Below are 25,850 nucleotides of genomic sequence, written 5' to 3'. Positions count from 1 at the left end.
TGCTCCAGCCCTGGAGCACCCACGGTGTCGGCACCAATGGTGGTGTACCTCATCCAGTACACTAAATGGCCCAATAACGACTATGTGGGTAAATGAGACAATCACTATGCTCTTGAATTAATTCACACAGAAACATGATAAAAGACACAAACACCAGATCACCTGTGAGTGAATACTTTTCACAAAGCGATCACTTTGTCTGACCTCTGTCCTCATTCTCAAAGAAAATCTGCATAACGTTTTCGAAAGATGAGCCTGGGAGCTTAAATTCATAACTTGGCTAGACACTAAAAATCATGGACTTAAATAGAGACACTGGATTTGTGGCTTATTACAAGAGTCTGTAACCTTCTAAACTACCTAGGCCCCCTTCTCGGTGACTGGAGAGGTGTTAATGAGTCATTTCACCTTAAGTGGTCCCTTGAAATGTGTTGACTACTTATGCTAAATAATCTGTTCCACCTTGTATTTAGCTGTGACACTGAATGCATTTCCCAGACCTGAAGAAGAGCTCTGTGTAAGGCTATGTCTACACTACACAGCTTTTAGCGACATGGCTGTGTCGGCACAACCGTGCCGCTAAAAGTCATGCAGTGTAGATGCTGTTTCTTGGCTCTCATGCTGACAAAAAAACTTCTACCCCCAACGAGTAGCATTTGTGTTGTCAGCAGGAGAGCCGAGAAACAGCATTTTAGCGGCAGGAGAGCGCTCCTGCCTACAACACGCTGTTCACACTGGCGCTTGTTGTGGCAAACCTTTTGTCTTTTGGAGGTAAAGGAGTTTAAACACCTCTGAAAGACCAAAAGTGTAGGCACAGCCTAAGCTGAAAAGCTTGCATCTCTCACCAGTAGAAGTTGGTCCAATAAATGATATTTCCTAACCCACCTTCTTATCTCTTCAAGTGAGAGGGTAGTTCATGCTCCATGGGCTTGTCCACACTAGGGACAGCCTAGGATTCCCTTGACTAGCTGACATGGGTTAAAACGACAGTTTTGCCGTTCTGCACTAGGATTTTAAAGAGCTAACTATCATGTTGTTTTAAAAAACTCATACCATTTTCCATAGCACGGAAAAGGAAAATTTTCCTTTGAGACTGCCAATGTGGGTGCCTTTTATGAGAATGGGATTTTGATTATGGAAGGTTTTGCTTCTCTTATGCTATTAGGTGAAAAGTGAAAAGTTCCTTATATCGCTGTCAGTCACTTGAACCCATGCACACTTGTTTTATTGCACTCTGTGTGCTCTTCCTTTGATCTGGATACATTTTTAACTTGTTTGTTGGCTACTGACACTGTCTTTTGTTTTCAGACAAATGAGTGGCTGGAGAGAATTAAAGACTGGGCACTGCGGATTTATTTTTCCAAAGCACTTAAGAGCACAAAGCCCCTGGACAGTCAATGGGACTAGTGTGCCTAAGTCATTTACCTATAGGGTTGCCAACTTCCTACTCGCACAAAACTGAACACCCTTGCCTCGCCCCCTGGCCCTTCTCCGAGGCCTCACCCCCTGCTCACTCCATCCCCCCTTCCCTCTGTTGCTCACTCTCCTCACCTTCATGCACTTGCTAATTTTCACTGCGCTGGCTCAAGGGACGGGGGTGAGGGCTCCAGCTGGGGGTGTGGGCACTGGGGTGGGGTCAGAAATGAGGAGTTCAGAATGTGGTAGGAGGCTCCAGGGTGAGGCAGTTGGTTGGGATGCGGGAAAGGGTGACGGCTCCGGCTGGGGGTGGGGCCAGGGATGAGGGTGCTCCAAGCTGGGGGGTGATGCCGAGGTGTTCGAAGTAGGGGAGGGGTCTCTGGGATGAGGCAGGGGGTTGGGATGCAGGAAGGTGCTCCGGGCTGGGGCCAAGAGGGTGGGAGGGGGATCAGGGCTGGGGTAGGGGGTCTGGGTGCAGGCTCTGGGCAGTGCTTACCTCAAGCAGCTCCTGGAAGCAGCGACATGTGTCTCCCCCCCCCCACCCCGCCTCCGGCTTCTATGTGGAGGTGTGGCCAAGCAGTTCTGCGCACTGCCCCGTCCGCAAGCACTGCCCCCACAGCTTCCATTGGCTGTGGTTCCCGGCCAATGGGAGCTGCAGGGATGGCGCTCAGGGTGGGGACAGTGTGCGGAGCCCCCTAGCTGCCCCTACGCATAGGAGCCAGAAGGGGGACATGCCGGCCGCTTCCCAGGAGCTGCACGGTGCGAAGGCTAGCAGGGAGCCTGACAGCCCTGCTGCGCGGCACCGCCAACCAGACAGTCAACGGCCTGGTCAGCGGTGCTGAGTGGAGCTGCCAGGATCTCTTTTCAACAGGGTGTTCTGGTCGAAAACCAGTCACCCTACTTAGCTACTTCCAGAAATCCCACCCTGTGCCTCCCTGAAAGTATTCAATATCTCTTTTAGAGCTGGTTGGAACACTTTGGACTAAATGAAATTTCATCAAAATATGCTATTTTGTTGAAGCCAATATATTTTGTGGAAACAAATCTCTTTTGAGAAAGTTTTTGGGGATAGGAGAGACAGCCAGACTTTCTCTCTCACTCTAGCCTGGTGGCTATGGTGCTGGCCTGGGATATGAGAGATCCACGTTCGAGTCCCTTCTCTGTCTGATTCAGGGACTTGAACCTGGGTCTCCTGCATCCTAAGCCTGTGCTCTAACCACCACATTGGAGACAGACAGACACACCCCTTCCCTTCATGCACCTGCCCACCCAGCCACCCCCTTCCCTAATAGAAAAGTTCAGGTTTTGATCTGAAAAAACAGACAATTCAACACAATTTCACTTTCATTAAAATGTTCCAGGGGTTTTGGCTTTGTTCCGATGTTGAAAGAAACTAGATTTTGAAACCAAACTTTGAAAGTTGCCATGAAACAGAATTGTCATTATCCAGTCAGTTCTGTTCTCTTTTAACAAAGCTACCAGCATGCTTAAGTGCTGTCTCTCCCCAAACCCTCTCAATTAGCAAAACAATGCTCATCCTGAAGTGCTTTAGGCTGAATGTTGTTACAATGTAGAAATCTAAATTTAAAAGTACTGCAGTGACTCAAATAAGCATAAAAAGTTAAACCTCCTTTTTCATTGCATCTTAGATATTTTAAAACTTGCTGGACTTTACCCCTTGAACTGTACTTTCTTTACTTTAAGAGTGATGAATCCGAAGAGGATGAACCTTGTGCAATAAGTAACAAATGGGCTTATGAGAGGTGCAGTCAGAGATGGTCTCGCCTGGAGAGCATAGAAGGTTTCCCTGAAAAAGGGTCAAGTGCATCAGTCCCAGACAGTCCAAGACTTAAGAGCACTGGTAGTGAGGAGATATCCTTTTCAGACCAAGGAGAGAAGCATGATGTGTCTTCAATTCACAGTACTAGCAGTGGGGACAGTGACATTATCAGCTTCCCTAAGACTTTTGAGGATGTTGAGACCAGCACTAGTTCCTCAAGGTGTTCCTCAAGTAAACTGGCCTCTCCTGACTCTACTTTCAGTTGTTCTCCTTCCCCTAGTGAGTTCTTAAACATCATCAGCGAGGAGAAGCTTTTGGATAAACCATCACAAAAAAAGAAGAGCTTTCTAAAGAAAATGGAGAAACTGCGCATAAGGAGTTCCAGTGTAAAGAGAGCTGCTCAGTCAAAGGCCAAACCCATTATTGGTGAACCTGTTCTTCAGGAGGGACTGAATGAAGAGAAGCTGAAAAACCTTAATTGTGTAGATATTAGTGACCTATCTGACAGCCAGATGAAAAAAAATTCTTCCTATTCTCCCCACACTTGCAGCAGCAGCAGCCAGTCTGAAACCAGCAGCACAGTGAGCACTCCGAGTCCTGTTATCAAAGTCAGGAGTTATGCTAAACGGGGAGGCGTGTATGCGGAGGACTCCGACTCCAGCAAGCTCTCTCTGTGGAATGATGTATCTGAGCAAAACTTCAAAAATGAAATCAATTTGCATGCAAACCAAATGTTTCATGTTCCACAAGGCCATAAGCCTGGGACTTTCCCCAAAGCACTTACAAACAGTTTCTTATCTCCAACAGACAACACTTCTGTGAACTGGAGAACTGGAAGCTTTCATGGATGCAGACGGAACAGAATTAGAACTAGTTCTAAGGAGTCTGAGACCCCTCTGAGTCCTCTGTCGTTTATAGATAACAGGCTGAGTATCTATGACAATGTGCCCAGCATTCCTATTCATCTTAATAAGATGGAGATGCCGGAAGTTAGTGACGACGATGTTTTTTCAGAACTAGACAATGTTATGGAACATGTCAATGGGCTCAGAAAGTTAGTCAATCAGTGGACTGAGAAGTTCTCAGATGATGGAGACTCTGATTTTGCGAACGACTCAACTTCTCCGTGTCCATCTTCCCCGAAAGAAATCCACCTTGAGATAAAAAAGCATTCAGAAGAGAAACTGGCAGATCTACCAGCTGCTGATGGAAAACAGAACTTCAAGCATGGCAATGAGCTTGATTCTCCAGAACTGGCATACATAACAGATTCAGAGATGGGATCATCATTATCACATTCCAACAGGTCAGCTTCATTTTTCTTTATAACCTTCCCTTCCTCCTCCTACCCTACCTCCAAGAACTTCCCCTCAGTCCAAAACACAATCACCTTCTCAAAACAATGAGAAATGTAAATCCATTTCAACTAGACAAAAACCGGAACCAACTAGATCCAAGCATTAGGTGCTGTGGTATCACAGTGATGGTCACATAAACACTGAGAGAGATCCAGATCCAAACTTTGTGGCTCATTCCTCTCTCTCATTTGAACCGTTCACACTGGTGCAGTACCTCATAGCCTAGACCTTTTATGTAAAATGCAACCAAAATCTGCTTGGAAAAGGTCACTTTTGAAGTGATTGATTGATAGGACAAAATGTTCCATAGGTGTTCCATTGCTTTAGGCAGAGACTTGACATGAGCAATAAGAACATTCCTTTAACCTAAATAATGTTTACTCCTTAGACATGAGAGGCGACAGTGGTCTACAGAGGAGACTGTAAACTTGGAAAGCCTTTCTGTACAAATAGATAACCAGTCAGCAGCCCACCTAAACCGAATACAGAAACTTGCTTTGTTGAAACTCACTGCTTTAATGGACAAATACTCTCCTTCCAGTAAACAGGGCTGGAACTGGTAAGTTGTTGTGTTAACATATTCTACTTCAGGAAAGATGACAGTTGGCAAAAGCAGGTGGATACCTTACCCTGCTCTGAACTGAGTATGCACATCTGGAGTGAAATCCTGATCCCACTCTCTCAATGGGAGTTTTGCTACTGATTTGAGTGGGGCCAGGATTTCACCCGGACTGTCACCCTTTCCTGCAGTTTGGCATTATTGATAACTTAAATAACAGTCCAAGCTTTCTTCCAAAGGTTGCCCGTTCATAGGGCTTTTCTCTGAAACAACTTCTCTGAGACAAAGGGAATTAGGGTCTAGGACAGAGACCCACTCCAATCCCTTCTTTCCTGGTTGTAGCTTAAATAAATAAATAAAATTCACCTGCCATTGTGATTGGCAATAACAATTCTGCATCTTTATGCAGGGTTCTAACTCCTGAATGTAGGGACACAACAGAGGAACCTGCCTCTCTCTCATAAGGATGGGAGTGTATTCTGCAAGAGTTTCAGCTTGAAATGAGGATTTCTTTATGGGAGCTGCACCCTGCTAATTTAAGGGACTTCTGACACACAGCCTAGGCTGTCGCTGTATTTTTAAGTGTTGATTTCTTTGTGCTGCCATGAGTGTAATAAGGCTGCAGCATTTGGGGAAGGAACAGAGGTGGCACACACCTTCCTAAATGTGCACAGCATAAAGAGAGGGTTTTTTTGGAGGGGGGAGGGGAGATTCCCAGTGCCCCCTGCTCTAAACTGCCTGAATGGAAGGGCAGCTAATGGTTCGAATGTATTTATTTTTGTTTTCAGGACTGTTCCAAAGTTCATTAGAAAAATCAAAGCCCCTGACTATAAGGACAAAAATGTATTTGGGGTCCCATTACTGCTAAATGTTCAGCGAACAAGCTATCCGCTTCCAAAGAGCATTATCCAGGCCATGGAGTACTTAAGAAGCCACTTTCTTGACCAGGTATATATATAAAACAAACCTAAGTATGACTTGAGTGACCCTTCATTCCATGGATGTTTTTAACTTGGAGCCCATAGAGAGCTGACCGCCAGTTTCTTTTGCTTTGTCAACCCTTTCAAGGACATTCTTTCCTCTCAAAGGCTTCTAACGGTGGTGTCTGAACAGGCGTGAGTGGGCACCCTGCATGGAATAGCGATATTGTTCTCCTTTTGTGGATACCTTATTTCCACCCCAGTATAAATTTATCCGTCGTTCTTTGTCTATAGCACCTGCAGCTGTTCCGTTCACTTGGCAAATGTGGGTAAACTGCCTTCTTTTAATGGTACTTTAGTGGTAAAAAGCAAAATCTAACACCTGTAGCACCCTTTGTCTCTGCTCTGTACAGTCTGAAAGCATTGCAACATCTGAATTCTCATTTTACATCTCTAAGAATTGGGCTGTATCTTTCCATGGCATACAATAGGGCTGTGATTACATTTATCCGCTGCTCTGAAGATATTTGCAGATTAGTGCCCACAATTATGAGCCACATGCTATATGCTGCGATACCTCTGTAATACGGATAGGGAAAGTTTGTAAAGTTAGAAGTTTTCCATCTCTCTCCAACTGTTTGGATCACAAATCTAGTTAGGGTTCATTAATCTTTTTCTCGTATAACTTAAACCCATGGAGGGTTGTGGGTTTTTTATTTTCGTTTTTTTTAAAAAAGATTCAGTTCACTTAGAAAACTCATTTTACATGAGTCCTGGATTTGGGATAAAGACTGTCTTCATTGAAAACTAAACTGGCTGAAGTGGGGAGCTGCTTTGTATGTCATTGTGTGCATATTAAAGGAAGATCTGTCAATACAGTGTTTAATTTGCAGATTTGTGTAGACATGTATAACCAAATATTATGCAAATGAAAAAATGATCTAAATACATATTATGGTGTTAGTGTACAAATTTATATCTTGCAGTTAAAAATGGAATATATATTCCGTGACAATGTCAAAACATGTCATTTCAATAGTGTCACTTTGGTTAATTTGGCTTTGACTTTATATTATGTTAAAACATTAACTTTACTATATATTAAAATATATAACACTAAATACTTTAATATTATAAAAGTTGAAACAAAATTAATTGAAATGATATTATTGAAATGACATGTTTTGACATTATCCAAATTGAATTTTTCAGAATTTTTTGTCTCATGGAAAATTAAAAAATTTCCAATTTTCATTCCAAACTGAAATTAACTTATTTGAAATATTGGAATTTTCCACAAAATGGAAATTCTGGTTTTCATCCAACTCTAAATAATAGGTATGTGAAACTTTATGCAGTTGGATATCCAGCTCAGTGCTTAATGCAGTTACCTAGGTATTAATTTAAATTCATACTTCTGTATAAACCCTTTTCTCTTTGATACACAACACCCAAAGTGCACTCGCAACTTGCAGACCTAGTGTTAACATCTTATCCTGTTGATATAAACTGAGAGAGCCAATACAAATTGATTTAAAAGGGAAAAAAAAAAATCCTACATGAAAAGTCTTCAGTGAGGACTCTCACTCTTGGGTTAACTGATGCACCAAGAGTTCCAGTGTGGTTCAGCTGGAGAATAGGGAATTTCCAAGCTGTTTCTAAAGAGATCAGAGTGCATTGGTAGTAGCTGACTTTTCAAAGCAATGCCGGGGATATATTTTAATGTACCTGTGAGCAAAATCATGTCCCATGTACAGTGTGTGCATGTACAGCCATCATAAGTACTTCAATGTCAGAGTTAAGGAGAAAAATTGCTTATTCTGACTTAGGTTATGTCTGTCTGTTCTCTTAATAGGTTGGCCTGTTCAGAAAATCAGGCGTTAAATCTAGGATCCTTTCTTTAAGGGAAATGAATGAAAATGACCCAAACAATGTAACTTATGAAGGGCAGTCGGCGTTTGATGTGGCAGATATGGTAAAGCAGTATTTCCGAGATCTTCCTGAGCCTATATTCACTAGCAAGCTTTGTGAATCCTTCCTCCACATCTATCAGTGTATGTAATTTTTTAAATTTTCTGAGTTTCTTGGACATTTAGGCCAAAAGTCATGTCTGATTTTGTGTGCTCCATATTTTGAGAATCCAACATTTATGCTGCTGGGGGCGTGACTTTTCAGAAGTTCTGAGCATCTTTAAGCCCAGTTGAAGTCAATGGGAGCTGCAGGTACTCAGCACTTCTCAAATAAGATCCAGTGTGTCTCAAGATGGGCTTCTAAAATCAATATGAAAATATTGGTCTCAGATTATATGACAAATATAATCTCTTTTCCTCACCCTTGTGTTTTCTCTCTCTCTGTCACACACATTCCCTTTAACAGTACTCTGTGGTTGGTGTTCTGACTTGATTTTTAAATGGTTGTTTCTGTATATTAAATTAGGGCATAATCTGTTACTCTCACTGAGGAGCACCTGACTATGCAAGTAGTCTTGTTCATTTCAATAAGACTGCACCTTGAGATCAGGTACTTCTTAGCATGAGTGCAGGTTCTTTGGTATGGCATTTTCACTGGAAATACCAGCTGATTCCTATGTCTTCTGTCAGCCTGTCTACATTGTCTGAAAGAAGAATAAACCATAAGGCAAACTACATCATTTGCAATTGTTTGGAATTAGTTCTGTCTCCAATAGTTTGTTTTAATTGAATTTATTTTTGAGATACAGCGATGCAGCAAGAACTTATTCTGGAGGCATGTGATGTTGGTGCCTCAAGGTTTTTTAATGACAATCTTTTCTGTAACCTGGAAAAGGCATTTAAACCTTAAATAAGCACAAGCTTTCTAAAAAGATTAAATCTTGAGTTTTGTTACATTACATTACTTTACTTTGACACGAGGAACATGTGTCCTGCTGCCTGGAGGCAAAGCCTTGACTACAGGAGTCCTAGTTGCTTGTTATTTCCTGTCTGTAGAATATGGAATAATATCCTAATCTCTGGGTAAAGATTTTTTTTTTTAAATTTAAAATAAAGATTTTAAATAAAAAAAGCTGTTTTTAAAGTAAACAGTTGTTCCTGTTTAGCCTACCCCAGTGGGCACTCTGCTTCTGGAGTAAGTATGGCTGAACAGGGAGTTATTCAGGAATAACTGTCTTTGAATAACTCCAGGTATAGACAAGCCCTTATCTGGATTTTAAACAGCCTTATTTCAGTTTCTTAAGTCTATCAGGAAGAGCTTTAAGACCAGCTGAAATAAACCACTTTGTACACCTCTTGTGGAGGCTTAAATTAACTGGCTTTACTAAACTGGTGCAAATAGATGTGTCGACACCCGGAATGGTGGCCTTTAGGGTCTTTGCCATCTCTGAGGACTGTTCTATGATCCTGAGTAATGGGAGAACTGATGTATGGAATTGATGCCCTATTTAGGGGATATTGTGTTCGTTCTTTTATTTAATGTTTTATCTTATCAAACTCTCTCATGAGTTTCCTAATTCTTCTATCTTCAGATTTGCCAAAGGATCAACAGTTTCATGCAGTCCAGGCTGCCATTCTTCTGCTCCCAGACGAAAACCGGGAAGCTCTGAAAATCCTTCTCTTCTTTCTCCGAGAAGTAGTTGCTTTTGTTGAGGAAAACCAGATGACTCCGACCAACATTGCAGTCTGTCTCGCGCCATCCTTGTTTCATCTCAATACTTTAAGGCGAGAGAGTTCATCATCATCTAGGTATCGTTGTCGTAACAGCTGAACTGTTAAATGAGAGGTTTCAGAGTAACAGCCGTGTTAGTCTGAATTCGCAAAAAGAAAAGGAGTACTTGTGGCACCTTAGCGACTAACCAATTTATTTGAGCATAAGCTTTCGTGAGCTGCTCACGAAAGCTTATGCTCAAATAAATTGGTTAGTCGCTAAGGTGCCACAAGTACTCCTTTTCTTTTTGTTAAATGAGAGTTTTTCTGTGCCATGTTGACTGTATAAATAAAATGAGCCAAAATGTACCTTGCCTGTTTAAAAAAAAAAAAAAAAAAAAAAAAATCTGGAAGTGCTCCAGATTTGTCCCATATGTGACAGCCCCGTCCTTAGGGGAGATGAGAATACATCACCCTCCTGCTCTTCTGGCTCCCTGTCAAATACGAGATCAATTTTAAGGTCCTGTTCTTCAAAGCCCTAAGTAGTCTGGGCCCTAGTTATCTCAGGAATCCAAACCCGCCTCTCTCTGAGCATCATACGCTAAGACAACTCTCCTCTTTGTGGATGCACAAAGTGTTAGTTAACACGGGCCTCGCATATAATTCTGAAGGTGGCAAGATCTATCATTTGCATTAGCTTAGCCTGATTCCACTACAAAAAACTCAGATTAGGTTTCTCCCAATATCTACACCAAAGGAGATAGCAAAAAACCCACTCCGTTTGTGCCTTATGAAGAGACGGGTCAGAATAGTCTTCCTGACGAAGTTTGCTTTTTATAATTCTGCTTGCACTCAGGTAACATGCAATAGAGATGGCTGTATTCCACAGAAGTGGGTAGGAGTGGGCTTCCTAACTCCTGTTAGTATTTACATGTAAAAACCCAGCTGCAGATTCAAGCTCCTGCAGCTAGTTTCCAGCTCGTAGCTATCTCAGGTACTAATTCTGTTTGGTGATAAGGATGCCAGGGGGACTGAGTGATTTTAATTTTAATAAGCAACAATATCCGATGAAGTGAGCTGTCGCTCACGAAAGCTTATGCTCAAATAAATTTGTTAGTCTCTAAGGTGCCACAAGTACTCCTTTTCTTTTTGCGGATACAGACTAACACGGCTGCTACTCTAAAATATCCTAATTGTGTAACATTTACTGGCAGTTTATGCAGTGATGGAGGTTCTTCTAGGTAGAATCAGTACAGTAACCTCTGAGAATGCTCATTCAGGATCTAGTCTAGCCTCAATGCAAGTTCTTGTTTGTTTCCTATACAGTATGGCTGTGCTTGTGGATAAACTTGTTTCGAGGCAGGAAAGGGCTGTTTTCTTTTGACAAAAACATCATGCCCTTGTCAAAGCAGATGCTTCTTCATCTTATGCAATCTAATGATAAGGATATTACGTTCCATTTAGGTGAGGAAGCATATCACATACATGGTATTTGTGCATTTCAGATTTAATGACACTCTCTGAGAAAAGTAAATAGACATGAAAAATGTGAAGAATTTGCTTTTAAGAAGCACAAAGCATCTCAAGATGCATATCTGCCTGTAAAACAAGTCCTGTGATGCTCAGCTCTTGCTGGGAAGAGCTAACACTGAAGCTGAAACAATGACAGGGCTGCTGATCATAGTCAGAGAAGACGTGAGTGGAGCCAGGAATGTGGCAGAGTGATTGAGAGCTTTTCAATTGCAAATCCTGACCAGAATTAAGCAATCTGTAATGTTTGGGAGATTGAGACTCATAGTTTAGTGGTTTGTACCATTTGGATTTATTTTTAACTCTACATTGCAACAGCAAGGAGCCTAAAATCATTTTAGAAACAAGGGTGCTTTGAATCTTAAGTTCAAATAATTAGTTAATATTTTATTTTAGGATTCAGACTTCAAAGGGACATACTCTAAAAGGCTCTAAGGAATAGTCAAGGGTCCTTATTGCCCGCACTTTTTAAAAAGTTGTTCAGTAGGAATGTTCCAAGATAAAGCTATTGTGAGTGAGTGTTACTAGTGTCATATAAGGATTATGTCTGGAAAGAGCCTAAAATGCTGGTAACACGAGTTAGCAAAACATAGCAATATGGCAGCACTTCTGAGGATTGTGATGATTTTATAAAAAGTCTTTAGACAGAGTACATAGGTGACAGATATAACTAAACACTTAACTCATGCTGAGCACATCAATGAGAGCTCATTAATTTCTTTGGCTAATCCTCTCTAATTACTGTTCAGTAAAAGATCGTATTACTTGTAAAATTTTGGTAAGCCTCAGTAGCACTAGTGCACCTTGGTATCTCAGCAGTTTGGTTCAAGGCTACCATTTCTATGCAGCTTACTTTTCAAGATTACTGTAGCTTTCACAATGTTGTCCATGTGAAAGTGATGACAGAAGACTTTGTCTAGTGAAGCTGTTTGTGTACGGAACTCATTGTAACACAGAAATTCAGAAACCAGAGTAAATGAGAAAATTCCCTAGAGCTTCCAGGCTGATGATGATGTGTTTCACCTCTTTTTAAATTTTTTTTATTTACTCTGCTGTGCCTATAAAAAAAATCCTTGTTAACCCTCTCTCTAGGTCCAGCCAGAGGAAGTACAGCCTGGGAAAACCAGACCAGAGAGATTTGAGCGAAAATCTGGCAGCCACCCAAGGCTTGGCCCACATGATAATGGAGTGCAACAGACTCTTCCAGGTATGTCTCTTGCTATAACACCCCCTATGTTACAACGTTAGGGAAAGTGTCCATCATGTTCATTAGAAAAGTGAATATGCCAGTAGGATTCTCCAGCCCTGAAGCTTAAACTGGACATGCCTGCAAGTTCTTTGCTGCCATTGGCAAGAGTAAATGTCCTTCTGTTGTTTCTTGAATACAATTTAAAATAATCCAAACAACCCCTGAAGCAAACCCTGAAGGTTTGTTTTTTTTATTGAGGATGAAAGTGAGTCATAACTTGGCCCAGGGAAACTATCCTGTTGCTCTTTCTTCTGCTTGCAATTCCTAATGCTTTGGTGTGGTATCTGTGTCCTACTGACCTTAATACAGGGAGAATTCTGTTGTCGAGGTCATTGTATCTGCTGTACAGTACTTGGATGGCAAAATGTGATTCTGCTGTTTCTTTCTTCCTGTGATTAAACCCAGTCCTCCGAGGCTCTGGATATATCTGTGTGCTTCGGGGGGTGGGCCCGAGCCACAGAGGTTGAGGTGGGGTTTGGGTTTTGGTTCAGCCCCACTGTATTGAGAGCTCAGAACCAGGATTCTTTTTAAGACCCAACTCCGAGTTTATTTAAGATGTCCCATTTCTGTGCAGTTGTTTTTTTCAGCTGGCTTGGCTTAGGACAGCGTTTCTAAATGTATTACCAGTTAGAGATAGAAATAACTTGGCAACCTCACCTGGCAATGCTTACCCCACGGGCGTATGCCTCCAGGAATCCTCTATATCCAGCATTTAACTGACTCAGGTAGGGCATCTCTACAACCCTGAGCTGAGTGTAGCCTACGTGCAGGCAGTGAGCAGCCCCTTCTATCTGTGGGATGCAGGGCTCTAATGATAAGCATGTAACCAAGGGAACTCGCCATCCCAGAGTGATTTAAAACATCCTTCACAAGGGGGAATGTGCACGTTCCCCCTTGCTGGAGCCCTTGGGGAAGGCAGCTAATTGCATACTCTCCTCCCTCATTTTTCCTCTTCCTGTGAAGGCTGCTGTCAGTTGGTTAGCTCCCTCCAGCAAGCTAACTGACCTGCACGTGGGAGTCTGCAATTACGCTGTTGAGGCAAGAGCTGGATAAGGATCAAGAATCAGTCTGGCATCCAGGCACTTCTGCCACTCCCCTTGGCAGTATTCACATGTCTGTTAATTGGTGCCAGGCTGTCCCTTCCACCTCGGTGCTGAAATGGCCCGTTGAAAAAACTTCAGCTTCACGGAGGGCCATTGGAGCTTTCCAAAATACCTTCACAGGCAAGGAGGGTGGGATGTTCCAGTCCCTCCAGCCTCCTCCCTTGGCTTATTTCAGAGTAACAGCCATGTTAGTCTGTATTCGCAAAAAGAAAAGGAGTACTTGTGGCACCTTAGAGACTAACCAATTTATTTCATCCGATGAAGTGAGCTGTAGCTCACGAAAGCTTATGCTCAAATAAATTGGTTAGTCTCTAAGGTGCCACAAGTCCTCCTTTTCTTCTCCCTTGGCTTAGGCATCCAGATTCAGTGTTGGCCTGTATTTGAAGGGTGAGCATGGGAAAGAAATGTTGCAGTATGGGGGTGGGGAGGGGGCATAGAAAAGGGATGGGGGGCAGGGGAAGAAGCTGCAAAGAACAGGGTGGAAAAGAAGAGCCATCACCTCCTGCAACAGATTCTGGTGCATAACATGTATAAACGAAAGGAGTAGTGAAAGTTCAGGGTTTTGTTCCCGGCCTTGCCACTGGCTGTGCCACATAGGGCAAGTCACATGGGCCTGGGCTGGGGTAGCTACAGATGCAAACCCCCAATGTAGATGCACTCCGCCAGTTTCAGAGGGGCCTGGTAAGCCCCACTCAAGCAAACCCCTTTTTGCAGTGGTGCGGGATGTGCCTGTGACAGATTTGCAGCCGTGTCGCTACCACTGAGGAGCCTATAATTATTGTGTCTGTAAAATGGGGATAATAGCTCACTTGCTGAGAAGCTAGGTCAATTTTGCAAAGCAGCTTGAGAGACTCCATTGGCGGGTGCTAGAGCGGGACACTAATGAAGTGTTGTGCGTTGTTTGCTCTGGAGAAGAGCTCTGTCTCCCTATGCAAGCATACCTGCAACCCTCTGCACTCTTCCATTAACCATATCACAGCTTCTCCCAGACTGGCCAAACTCTTTCATTGCGGGAGAGGCTTCCTTATCAGAGAAGAATTCTCAGCCCATTAAGTCTGTCTCTCGTGGTGATGGAGTTGGCTGTACTTTTTAATGAGACCTTGGGGTACTCTTTCACTCTCTTTTTGTGAAAAGAAAAGGAGTACTTGTGACACCTTAGAGACTAACAAATTTATCTGAGCATAAGCTTTCCACTGCATGCATCCAATGAAGTGAGCTGTAGCTCACGAAAGCTTATGCTCAAATAAATTGGTTAGTCTCTAAGGTGCCACAAGTACTCCTTTTCTTTTTGCGGATACAGACTAACACGGCTGCTACTCTGAAAACTCTCTTTTGTGTATACTCTCCCTAGTACGTTTCAGAGTAGCAGCCGTGTTGGTCTGTATCCACAGAAAGAAAAAGAGTACTTGTGGCACCTTAGAGACTAGGTGCCACAGGTACTCCTTTTCTTTCTCCCTAGTAGGCAGGCCTGTCCTCCTTCCTATGCAGCCAATGGCCCCACAATAATCAGTGTGATGGCTGGCTCCACAGCCTGGGCCAGCGTAGTATAAAAGATGTAAGCAGTTCCCCAGGCATGCTCTGTAAGATCAGGCAAGTTGTGTACATGCAAAGGAGATGGTGTATCTCATCTCCGATCAGTCATCTCTACCTTGTTGTCAGTAAGCCAGGAACTGCTGCTGAGAAATGGAAATTCCTGTCTGAACCTTACTCTGTCTCTTGGTCTGAGCCAGAAAATGCTGTAACCTCCCTACCTGGAACATTTGAGGCTGTGGCTTTCATCTGAAATTGATCTAGATAGCCTAACCCACGGAAGAGCAAGCCGTGCTCCTTTACCTCTGTTTCTGTCTCTGCAGAATTAATTAAATTCTTCTTAGAGGTGTTGGGATTTAATAAGCAGCGTTTTTAAACACATTTATAGACAGAATACACTTTTAATGGGACTTAGTCATTTGATTTCCTGAGATAAAATAGTATAGTTAAAGCCTCAACACAGATGGGTGTGAAGCAACTAACCCCACATTGCACACTGAAGTGGTGAAAGAGCAAGGGGTTTAATGTAGGAATCCCACTACAGTGCTCCAACTCTGAGAGAGGAGGTCATTCCTTAAACTAGCTTTCCTATTGGTCAGGGCGGTGGTTTTTATTTTCACATCTAGTGCTATAAAATGTGTTGGGCTGCTCCTGATTGCTGATCATTCATTCACAGTCTCGCCGCATTAGCAAGTCCAGCTCTTCCAAGGAACGCTTTAGAATATTCATTGGCACTTGCTTTTGCGCTTGTAACTTTTACATAAAGAGTCTCCAGTAGTGAGTTCAGATTCACTTAAGGATCATTATCCTAGTAGATTTTTCTCCCAGTGTAAGAATAAATGTAATGGAACTGTGCTTAGAATCCAACATCCCCTCCCCTTGCAGATGCCCGACTATTGCCTGGATCAGTGTTGTGATGACTTATATGAACAGAATGGCTTGAGTGAAAGGGCTTCTAATCAGACCGCCTCAATGAGGCACTCCATGCTGATTTCCCTTGAGAACTCCATGCAGGACTTGCTGCGAGATGCCAAGGAAAAGTTCAAGAGCTGGGTTACTTGTTCAAACTTGGAACGTGTGGAATTGGCGAATAAAAAGGTAAATCTGATGCTGGGGTGTTAGCAAAGATGGAAGTTAATAATTATGCACCTTTCTGAGCTTGTGGGTATGCTGAAACTAGCTGTGTTTCTGCCTAACATCCATTCAGGAACTGCCCCAGAGCCCTTTCGAGCTAGCAGCAACTCTCTGGTGCCTTTTATTTATAGTCTAGTATTAATCAAAGTTGAGTTGCCCATTTGTGACTTGCACGCCCTTCATCTATGGCACACCCTTATCTGGGCAAGATATCCATCTTGTAGGAGAAAGTTAAGATACCAGATAAGTTAAGTTCATTGTAGATACCAGAAACATGAGTACTCATAATCCATGCTGAGTGGGCAGTTTTTTCATATTATAAAGCCCCCTTTACTACACTTTGTCTCCTAGAACCATTCTTCTATAACACATGCTTTGTTGAAAGGCTGTGTAGATTTCTGCTGGAGGGAGGGAGTGGTGGAACGGATCACTAAATCTACTCGTAGTAGACTACTAGTGTCCATTAATTGTCTTCTAAGGTGGAAGATAACTACCATGTCCGCTTATGGAAGGCATCCACTGAAATCGATGCCACTTCTAAAGTAATCCTCCAACGCATACTGACAGAGCAGCATCTGTGGGACCCAAGTCTGCAGCAGGCTAAAATACTAGAGACCTGGGATGATGAAACAGATGTTTATCACTATACAAGAGAAAGCATGTCACCCCTCCTGCCACGGGAGTATGTGGTTTTGAGGTAAGGAAATGATTTGACTTTTCTCGTTGGTTTCCCAAACACAATTTATAGCCCAACTTTGGTGCGTGTTGCTTCCCAGCATTTGATGCTGGGTTGTTCCAGTTCCACGTCAGTCAAAAAGGGGTGCAGTTCCCTGTGGTTTCAGGATAACTACTGAGTAACTAACCACCAATCTGATTGTACATTATTGTGATACAGTGTATACTGCGGTAATGCCTAGAGCCCTCATTTGCCAGGCAAATGTGCCACATATAACAATAACAGTCTTCCCCAAAGAGCTTACAGACTCGATAAGAGGCTTACACTGATGAGATTCAGAAATTGTTGCCACATTCCTGCCTCTTTTCTTCTAAAAATTATAGCACAACTGCAAACGTTTGTTGTCGTAGCTGTATTATCCCCCAGTGCGAGAAATCTTGGTTTGTGTCTGGGAAAAATGTAAATTCTAGCCCGCTATGACAATGAATAGATCCTATTCTATCACTCTTTCTTCCTAAGAAGGTATAGGCGGGAGACTTGGATTGATTGATTGAGATCTGCTCAGGTGATTTAGGCCCCTGGATCTACTTGAGCAGATCGTTGTGCTCATGTGTAGTGTGGTTTCATGTGTGTGCAGGACTCTGGTTATCAGTGCAACTGCGCCGCTGTAACACTTACTGAAGATGCTACCTACGCCGACATGATCGCTTTTTCTGTGGGCGTACGTTATCCACCTCCCAGAGAGGCGGTAGTTATGTTGACAGGAGCCCTCCCATTGACATAGCGCTGTCTATACAGGGGGGTAGGTCAGTTATAACTATGTAACTCAGGGGTATGGATTTTCCACACCCCTGAGCAATATATTGACATAAGTGTGTAGTGTAGATTAGGACTTAGTTAGCTCCTCTGTATGTCTCTTCTATATGGATTGTAAGCTGTTCGGGCAGGGACTGTCTTTATTATGCATTTGAACAATGCCTAGGACAAAGGAACCCTCATCCATGACCTGTAGGTGCTAGTGCAACACAAATAATAGATCATTTATGGCAGGATTTGTAAGCCTCCGCCATATGGATTGAGGCCTGGAAAAGATTTTTATTCATGTTGTGCATTAACTGAATTGGTCTCTGCCCGTCAGAATATTGCTTTACGCCACAGGCAGAACATCCAATTGTCCAGCCATGTGAAAACATCCTGTGTGAAACATCCTAAAAATGTCCTTCTTTGTTCTAGGACTTGGAGGACTGATCCCCAGAGTGGCACCTGTATTTTGGCAGCTACCTCAGTTGACAGTGAAGGAGCTACTCTGCATGGGATTTTGGCCCATGTCCTTTTGTGTCAGTATCTCATAGAACCAGCTGGCTCCCAGAAATCCAAAGTGACTCACGTCTGCCGGACAGACACGAGGTATCATTTTAGTTTATGCTTCTTTACCTTAGCCCTATGGAGCTGCTGGGTCCTGAGCATACCTTTCCAGCCACCAGTATGTTCTGTCACACACATTCTACAGTAACATAGAGGAAATTAACATAAAATAATACTTAGCACTCAAGTGGAGAGGGCCCGAGGCTGCGGTCTGGGCTCGATTCCTAGCTCTGCTACTAACTTGCTGGATGATCTAGGGCAAACCTCTCTTCCTTGTAAAAGTTCCCCCTTGTGAAATTAGGATAATGCTACTTCCTCACCTGAGTAAAAACACTTTGAAGTCTTTGGATAAGAAGTGCCTGTTGATTTATTTTGTGTATTCACATAGACATCTTTGCCAAGTGGGGTTGTCTACCACAGGTTTGAGTTTGTGCTCGCTGTAGAGAAGTATTCTGTTCCCCCAGAGTATCAAAAACAAAGCTATTTTGGCATTGGGACAGATGGTATTTAACACCCCACATAATCTTTTACTGAGATTTTTTTTTTACTGTGAATTTTATCTTAATTGCCTCAAACAATGAGTACTAGAACTATTCATCACATCCTGTCTTGAAGCTGTCGCACAGTGTTGTGTGCTGTTAGAGAGCTATTTATAATAGTTCTGCCCTATTTGTGGCTGCAATGATCTGTGTGGGTTTACGGGGAGAGAGGTAGAAAACAGCAAGCAACTGGTATAATCCAATGCTGAATATCTAGAAGCTGGGAAAGATGATTGCTTCACATTCTCTGCTGGTGGAGCCAATGCACATTCTCGTAAGTTACAAAGGGGGGCTGCATGTTAGCTAGATTTCTATAAACCAAGATAACTCTTGTTAATCTTTCTCCCTAAAACAACAAACAGGTACAGGTTAACCCCCAATATTTTAACATCTTGGGGCACATGCAGAATGTTTGGTTAAGTGGGAGCTTCAATCATGCACAAAGTAGTTGTTCTGCAGGATATGCTTTGCTTCTGACCTGTAGAGGGGGACATAGTACACAGTTTAATCAAAGGCAGGCTAATGGGGTATTATGTGTAGAGGGATTTTTTTCTCCATGGTGTTTCAAAATAAATAAGCTGGTGGAAGAGACTCAAGTCCTATGATGTTGGAGGAAAGTTAGATTTCACTCATACACTAGATATTCTGCTCAAGAACAGTGAATTCTAGTAACCCCAATGCTGCCAAAAAATGTGACTTATTCTGTAAGGTCTTGCTGGAGAGATGGAAGGGTCAACTTCAAATTTCATGTCTCAATTTTTAAAAACATTTGAGGCACAGTGTTATACCGTAGTCTCTCTTTTTCATGTGTGCTTTACCTCTGTGCATGACTCTCCTCCCATCTGAGCTCTGGAAAGCTTCCAGAAATTTGAGCCAACTTTGAGGATACTGTGAAATGTCCAGTGGACTTGAATTGCTACATTTTGTTTCACCCCTTTGGGTTTTAGTTAATTGAGAGTCCCAAGTAAAGTGGCACCACTTTGGCTAAACAGTCTCCATCACGCTGTGAAATAGCCACCAATGTCACTGAACAGAAAAACAAGTGGATCTCTCTTGGGGAATGGCTGCAATCACTGTGTAAATATCTAATTACTTTGCAATTACTTGCCTTAATGAGGACACCATTTGGATAAACCTAGTTTGAGTAAGCAGAGGAGTCACTGTATAAGTGATTCAGTTACAAGTTTAGGGCAGAGAGTGAGGTGATCAGTGGGGAAAAGATGACTGGAAAAGAATTCCTTAATGCAATTTGCTTTAAATTTTTGGGCCTTCCTTATCAGGAGTTTGTTTCCTAAATGGCATGTTCCCAGAGAGACCCCAGGGTGTGAATGCTAATAGTATTTAGCTATTTACGCACTGCTGAACATTCAACATCACAGGAATCCATGTGGCTGAATTATGAGGGTCTAAATACCAAGAGGTGCTGAGCGAGTATCTTCCTTTGAAATATCAGTGACTTCAGCAGGAATTACAGCTGTCAGCATCTGAGGATTTGGCACCTAGCTCTGATGTCCTAAATGACAGCTGACATATGTCTGCCAGATGTCCTGATCCTATGCATTGGAGTGTGAGCTACATCTCTGATCTAGGCTAAGGCATGGTGGATCTACTGTAGGTGGAGGACTGAGGTTTTTGCTTAGTTTTTTTGTGGTTTATCTGTTACCTGCAGCGCTATAATAATGGCAACACACTTACATTGTCAAAAAGTGACTAGTGATAGCCGCTCCCTCTGCAAGTGGGTGCTCAGCGTAAAACACCTTAAGCCTTGATGGCTCAGAGAATGGATGCTCAACACTTTCTGACACATCATGTTGCGCACCCAAAGGCCATTAGTCACTTCTGAAATAGTAGACCATGGCACCTGAATTAAAGATTATTAAATATTACCAACATCTACAAAAACTTTCAGTTTCTTGGAGGAAGAGCAGAAATGATGGCTCATTTGGGAAGGTTTGATGGAGATACCCCCAGCACCCACTGGAAAGAGATTTGCAGCAGTTAGCAAAATGTCATTAATGTCTAACACCACGATGACCAGTCAAAAATTCTACTATAACCTAGGTGTGGTAAGAAAATGAACCTCTTCTAATGTTTCTCCACTGGAATTAGGGCATTTTTGCATTAAACCCCCCTCTTTCCCAGACCTAGCCAAACTACTCTTTAGGCTATTTTACAGGGAGGAGTTGGCCTTTCGTATGTACACACATACAGTGAGGGTGAGGGCATGTAGGCACTACTGCAGTACAAATGATTACTAACGATTAGGTGTGTATGTGCTTATAAATTAAGAAGGTAGTGAACAGAAAGAAAATGAATTGCTTCGTCCTGTTTAAATATCTTTTAAGGGCTACTAATATATTGACTTCTTGGTTTACAGGGGACGAACAACAGAATGGTACAACAGGGTTTTTGGTCATATGTGTGCTGCAGAACTGATGAGGATAAAAGACTCCTTCAAACCTCTCAGTAATGACACAAAGGAAACGAAAATCTAAAGCACCTGGTTCTAAACAGAGGCTGGTGCTGAGGAATGAACTGCTCCTCTGCTATCATTTTAAAAGCTACAGACTCAAGAGACTTGCCTATATTTTAAAACTAATAAACCAAGAAGCAATTTGTAATGGCATATAAATGTAATGTAAAATAGTAATTTTATAAAGCTGCTTCCCTCCTACCCCCCCAGTTTCAGGAAGCTGTTCTTGAACTGGCTGCACAGGTAGCTAAAAGGTCAAATGTGTATATATACAAAGCTATAAAATGCAATTGTTACATCCAGGAAAGACAAAATATGCTGGTTCAAAATTATAGTTATAAAGTAAATTATTAAACTAAGAACATGGTATTTTTCCAAATACGCATTAAGTATTTTATAAGATGTAGACTTTTATGCATTGTAGAGCATTATGTCTCTTGAAATTTCTTTTTATTGAATAAGGTGGTGGAGATGTGAAGTTAATTTTAACCTCTTTACAGTTGAAAATAGGGCTGAAAACCTATGCCTTTACTAGAGGCAGCTAAATACTTTTTAGCATATGCTGTTAACTCTTCATACTTCCTTTTTACATAATAGGAAACCAAATCTGGCGGGGGTGGTTGTTTAATGTTATGGGTAGAGTTCCTGCATTTGAGAGCGTTGCCTACTTTCCCCATGTTGAAGCTTTAGGAATACATTTCAATTGTTAACGAAAGGCCATAAGCCAAGCTAAATTCTCAGCAGAAATTATGTGACTGGCCTAGCAGAAACTGGTTTTTTAATGTAACCTTCAACTTAAGTCACTTGAGCTCAATCATAGGCATTGTGCTTGTTTACTGAACTGCAATCATGGTTAAACATTCCTTTTGTACATTTAATAAGCTGCTCATCATGAAAGCCAAAAAATGTGTGTACACAGATAATTAAGGTGCTACTCCTAGGGTTAAATCTTTTATTCAGCTGTGGAGTGGGGGTTGAGTCTTTTGTTAATTGTTCCTGTGAAACTAACTTGCCCTGGATTTATGATGTCTTGTAACTTATTCGCAGTTGCATTTGTGATTAAAGAGTTGCTTAGGTATATGCAACGCAATGTTACATCCTTACACACGGAGGGTGGTGTGAATGTTATCAGTGTCTTACCCACACCTAGTAGGAGTTCTGAATCACTACTAGCTTTCTTAGTGCTAGATAAGAGCTGGGATAGCTGGACAGTAGGCAAATCAGTTAGTGGCTCTGAGCCAGTGTGGTTGACCATAACTAGAGCAGTAAAGCACAGGTAGGAAGTGAAGAGACAGTCAAATGGAAGAGTCCCCTTCAATTACATCACATAAGGGCTGACAGCTAAAAAGTGACTGCTTGTATCTAAATGCTGTAAGTGTAAATACTAAGCTAAGATGAACTTGTGTCTGGTATTAAATGAGGAGAGTGATAGATTGTCATCCTTCCACCAAGTTTCTGTGATGTCTAATGAATGGGTCACAGTAATATGAGGGTACAAAATATATAGGAATGAAAGCCTAAGTACGGTGCGGGCAAACTACAGACTGCAGGGTGGATCCAGCCTGGGGCATTGCCTGTGATGGTGCTGCTCTCAGAAGTGGCTGGCATCAAGTCCCTGTGGGAGCAGTAGAGGGCTTAGGGTGTTGCCCTTGCCTCCAGGCACTGCCCCCTGCAGCTCCCATTGGCTGGGAATAGGGAACTGTGGCCAATGAGAACTTCCTGGAGGCATGGCAAGGGCGGAGCCCTGTGGCCCCCACCCCCAGGGGCTGTGGTTCTGGCTGCTTCTTGGCGTGGGGTCAGGGCAGGCATGCAGGGCATGCTGCTGCCACCCCAGAGCTGCTTTAGGTAAGTGGTGCTGGGCCAGAGCCCAAACCCCTCCTGCACTCCAACTCCCTGTCCTGAGCCCCTACACCCCAACCTCCTCATATTCCCCTGCCCTGGTCCTACATACAATTTCCCCACCCAGAGGTGGCCCTTGGCCCAAAACATTTGCCCACCCCTGGACTAAGTAGTGCTGATGGATGGGGGCCTAGTGGTGGTGCATGTGCAAGAAAGCATAGAGGCAAATACAATAAAAATCTTAAATGAAGCAAACTGTAACAGGGACAGAAATTCTATGCTTCAATAATATATTCCTATTGCTATAATCTTACTTCCTACCTGACCAAGATGGTGACTGTGAAATGCTCTGGGGGAGAGATTATAAAAATAGAAAACTGAGTAATAATGGAAGACTTCAACTGTCCCCACGTTGATTGGGTACAGGTCAAAGACACAGTTTTCTGACACCACAAATGACTGCTTCCTTGAGCAGCTAGTTCTGGAACCCAGAAGGGGAGAGGCAAGTGTTGATTTAGTCCTAAACTGAGCACATGCTTTGGTCAAAGAGGTGAAAGGTTTGCTGAGAGCAACCATAATATAAATTTAACAATGTTAGGGGAGACACACAAAGAAGCCCACCACAGTAGCATTTAACTTTAGAAAAGGGAATTAAATAAGGAAGCTAGTTAAATGGAAATTAAAAGGTACAGCGACAAAAGTGAATTGTGTGCAAGGGCCATGGAAACTTTTTTAAAACACCATGCGTGTGGCACCAAACTCAGAAAAAACAGTAAGAAGACCAACAAAGTAAAAGTGATAAAAAGCAAAAAGGCACCCTTTAAAAATTGGAAGTCAAATCCTGCTGAGGAGAACATAAAGGAACCTAAACTTTTTTTTGCTGTGTGTTTCAAATTCTTCTTTTGACTGTTAACTTGCCAGAGTTTAAGAACATCAGAATCAGGAAGACAGGAGGAGCAAGGCATTAAAGGAGCACACAAAGAAGAGAAGGCTCTTGTCAAGAAGCTAAGTGACTCCTTTGACTCAGTCTTTACGGATGTGAGCGATTGGTGACAATGCTGAGGAACTGCCCCAGCATGAAGTGGCAAGAGAGGAGGTTTTCTGGAACAAAGTGATAAATTAAACAGTAATAAGTCAGCAGGCGCAGCAGGCATTCAGTGAAGAGTTGTGAAGGAACTCAAATAGGAAATTGCGAAGGGTGGTATGTAACCTACTTAAATCAGCGTCTGTACCAGCTGACTTGAGGCTAGCTAATGTGACAACCATTTTTTTTAAAAGGCTGCAGTGGTGAGCCAGGCAATTACAGGCTGGAAAGACTAACTTCAGTACCAGACAAACTGAGTGAAACTATAGAAAAGAACAAAATTAGCAGACACACAGATAAACACCAGCTGTTACAGAAGAGTCAACAGGGCTTTTGTAACAGGAAATGAGACCTCCCCAATCTACTGGAATTCTTTGAGGGTGAGCCAGTTGATAAAATACTTTAAGAAGGTCCTTCACCAAAAGACTCACAAGAGTGTAAGAGGGAAGGGCCCCTAGTGGATCAATAACTGGTTAAAACACAGAATGAAAGGGTAGGAATAAATGGCTAATTTTCAGAAAGGAGCAAGGTAAAGAGTGGTGTCTCCCAGGGAGCTGTATGGGGACCATTTCAACATGAACAATGAGGTGACAAAATTTGCAGATCAGACAGTGAAGAGTTACAAAGGGCTTTTACTGATCTACACAACAAAAATGGCAGATGAAATTGGGAAATATACGCTCATCTCTACACACAACATTAGCTGTTACCAGAGACCTTAGATGGATTGTTTGGTTGGCTTTTTTTGACTGCTACTGTACAGTGAGCGGCTGTTTTCCATGTCTGAGGAAAGGAATAGATAATGCCACTATATCAATTTATGGCATGCCCACATCTTGAATACTGCATGCAGGGCTGGTCACCCCATTGCAAAAAAAGAGATATTAGAATTGGAAAAGGTACAGTGAATGGCAACAAAAACAATTAGGGGTATGGAACAGCTTCCTAGGAGGAGAGATTAAAAAGAGTGGGACTGTTCAGTAAAGAAAGCAGCTAGCTACGAGGCGCATATGATAAATCATGAATGGGGTTGAGAAAAGGAAGTGTTGTTTATTCCTTCACGTAACCAAGGGGACCCCCAATGAAATTAATAGGCAGCACGTTTAAAGAAAAGCAAGTTATTCTTCACATGACTCAGAATCAAGCTATGGAACGTACATTGTGACGGCCAAAACAATACTAACAGGGTTCAAAGGAAGAACATGATACATTCATGGAGAATAGGTCCATCAATGGCATATTCTGTGTGGCCCTAGCCTCATTTTGCCACAAGCAAAAAAAGAGATGGGTCACTCATTGCTTGCTTGCTCTGTTCAGGCCCTCTGAAGCATTGGGCACTGTCAGAAGGCAGGCTTGCTGGACCACTGGGCTGACCCAGTATAAGACTTACCTGCACCCACAATAATGCTGCTTTACCCTTTTGCTCTTAAACCCCAGTGAAAACTGGACTCTAGGCCCCACATGCTCATAGTAATGCTGCCAGATTAACTTTATTGCAGCACTGGAAATGTAGGTAGTGACAAGTTTTCCTGAGCTGGAGATTAAAAATGTAAAAGCTCTGTTACCAGCTGCTAACAAGTCACACAGCTAAACCTGGAGCCATGCTTGGAGATAATTTTGCATAACTTTTGATCTAAATCTACCTCTAGTACACAGCATCCTGTTCTAAATGCTA

The 25,850-nt window shown here is 42.5% G+C and overlaps 1 protein-coding gene across 4 annotated transcripts in view; it reads left to right on the top strand.

Annotated features, from left to right (window-relative positions):
• LOC125640968 (rho GTPase-activating protein 7-like) overlaps positions 1 to 22,337 on the top strand; it is a 154,305-nt gene extending 131,968 nt beyond the window's left edge. For all 4 annotated transcript variants that reach the window (XM_048860196.2, XM_048860195.2, XM_075131369.1 and 1 more), the window contains 10 exons: positions 3,121 to 4,502; positions 4,943 to 5,113; positions 5,902 to 6,061; positions 7,889 to 8,087; positions 9,536 to 9,752; positions 12,276 to 12,390; positions 15,951 to 16,163; positions 16,679 to 16,896; positions 18,109 to 18,282; positions 21,157 to 22,337. In XM_048860196.2, the coding sequence (XP_048716153.2) occupies positions 3,121 to 4,502; positions 4,943 to 5,113; positions 5,902 to 6,061; positions 7,889 to 8,087; positions 9,536 to 9,752; positions 12,276 to 12,390; positions 15,951 to 16,163; positions 16,679 to 16,896; positions 18,109 to 18,282; positions 21,157 to 21,274 (2,967 nt within the window). In that variant the 3' untranslated portion in view covers positions 21,275 to 22,337. The remainder of the gene's footprint in view (positions 1 to 3,120; positions 4,503 to 4,942; positions 5,114 to 5,901; positions 6,062 to 7,888; positions 8,088 to 9,535; positions 9,753 to 12,275; positions 12,391 to 15,950; positions 16,164 to 16,678; positions 16,897 to 18,108; positions 18,283 to 21,156) is intronic.
• Positions 22,338 to 25,850: the final 3,513 nt, after the last annotated feature.

Source organism: Caretta caretta, chromosome 8 (genome assembly GCF_965140235.1).
Source record: "Caretta caretta isolate rCarCar2 chromosome 8, rCarCar1.hap1, whole genome shotgun sequence".
In the NCBI taxonomy this organism is placed as follows: Eukaryota; Metazoa; Chordata; order Testudines; family Cheloniidae; genus Caretta; species Caretta caretta.
The sequence above is the reverse complement of the archived record's forward strand: the minus strand, read 5'-3'. Positions and strand labels throughout refer to the sequence as shown.